At 54.7% G+C, this 1,738-nt stretch overlaps 1 protein-coding gene across 1 annotated transcript; it reads right to left on the bottom strand.

Moving 5' to 3' along the window:
* Positions 1–506: 506 nt before the first annotated feature.
* Positions 507–1,286, bottom strand: LOC124654052. Its single transcript, XM_047193090.1, has one exon. It carries the CDS (start codon positions 1,284–1,286, stop codon positions 507–509), a length of 780 nt encoding a protein of 259 aa, XP_047049046.1.
* Between the last annotated feature and the right edge of the window lie 452 nt (positions 1,287–1,738).

Genomic DNA, 1,738 nt, shown 5'->3' with positions numbered 1-1,738 from the left:
TCAAGACGCTCCTTGCCGACAAGGAGGTGTCGAGCGAGAAGAGAGACGAAGAAGCGAAGGGAAAAGGAAGAGGTTGTCAAGAACTGCTACGAGATACAAACCAAGAAGCTCGAGATTGAAGAGATCAATGCATGTGCAGCCCCGAAGAAGGTGGATACCAAGCGAAAGGAGCCAGGGAGAAGTAGGCCACTCTTAAAGAGATAGAGGAGAGAGAAAGTGGGAGAAGAAATGAGACCCCTCCCAAATTCATTTCGTTGAAGTTTTTGTAGAGAAAGTTGGATCAAGTGGGGGTTTGCTTGGCAAAATTTGTTAATTTTGGCTGCACTCACATCTTGCCAGGTTCCGATCCTGAGCTAGATCCGCCACGTCTTGAATGGACACATTATTTGGTACACCGTACAAAATAGTATAGTAAGCGAAATCCCAATCATCGATCTAAATTCAACGAGAAGTTGAACCATCCAGATCGCCAGCCGGGATACGTCCGTACGTGTTGGTTTCAGATTTCAGACAGCACTGACGGCCGTCTTCGTCGCTTCTTTCTCGTAGCCGTCGTCAGGGACGATGCAATCGCCCTCCTCCCCCTTGTCCCACTCCTTGTAAACGTCGAGGAAGTAGAGCGAGCAGACCATGGCGACGCAGGCGGCGAACATGGGGATGGGCCCGAAGAGCCAGAGGAAGACCGGGCAGGAGAAGTAGAAGGCCCTGACGCCGAGCGACCAGAAGTAGCTGCCGCGGTTGAGCGTGGAGGTCACGTAGTCGACGGCGAGCCCCGGACGGCGGAGGCGGTGCGCCGTGAGCGGCACGTTGACGAGGAACCCCGTGTGGCTGTAGTACCGGATGGACTGCACGTTGAGGAGGAACGCCACCAGGAAGCAGACGAGGATGGCCAGGAACTTGACGGACAGCGCCGCCTCCCCCACCGCGCCCACGACGATGTTGTTGTTGTCCTTATTGTTGAGGGCGGCGGCGGTGCCAGAGAGGAGGCCGTGGGCGGCGCCGCTGGCCATGAGGGCGGCGACGAGGGAGCTGAGGGTGATGGCGACGGAGGCGAGCACGGAGGAGGCCATGATGGCGTTGCGCATGGTCTGCACCGCCAACACGGCGTGCTTTCCCGAGGGGTCCTCCATGACGTGGCGCACCCAGATGCGGCGGTTGATGGCGTTGATGCCGATGACGGTGGTGGCGGGGCGGCGCCGGATGCGGAGGAGGAGCCACAGGTGGTATCCAACCATCACCGCCAGACCCAACGGCACCAGGACGTAGTCCAGGCGCTTGCTGTCCATCATATCTCCGGTGATGCTGCTGATGCTGTTCGGTGCTTAGCTGCAAGAGGCGTATCTAAATGAGCAACGTACCAGGAGAGCTATATATAGGAGTACTGCGGAGGAGTGTACCGAGTTTGCATTAAAGCACATGCAAACACATGGAAGTTAGCAACGTCTAGGATTTTGCAGCTAGTACTTACGTGTGCAAACACATGGAAGAAGATCGAGCGCCGATTTTCAAAATCAGCGACAGCACGGATTGCACTTTTGAGAAATCTGCTTTTACATTTCTTTGCTTCAAAGGTCACATGCATGCGCAGCTTGTAAAGTCCGTGACTCACTGAATCTACAAAGAGTTAGTTAGTGATGGTAATTTGGGCTAAGATCTGCTACCTTTGTTCAAGATTAGGCTGGTGCCAATGCATCACCGGTTATAGCCTCGCCACGTCAGATTTTATCCTCACTATCAC

This window comes from Lolium rigidum, chromosome 1, assembly GCF_022539505.1.
Source record: "Lolium rigidum isolate FL_2022 chromosome 1, APGP_CSIRO_Lrig_0.1, whole genome shotgun sequence".
NCBI classification, from domain to species: Eukaryota; Viridiplantae; Streptophyta; class Magnoliopsida; order Poales; family Poaceae; genus Lolium; species Lolium rigidum.
This window is presented reverse-complemented; position numbering and strand designations above follow the sequence as displayed.

Bases quoted from the DNA above. Each gene is read 5' to 3' on its own strand.
- LOC124654052 (XM_047193090.1), bottom strand. From the start codon at position 1,286: ATGGACAGCAAGCGCCTGGACTACGTCCTGGTGCCGTTGGGTCTGGCG.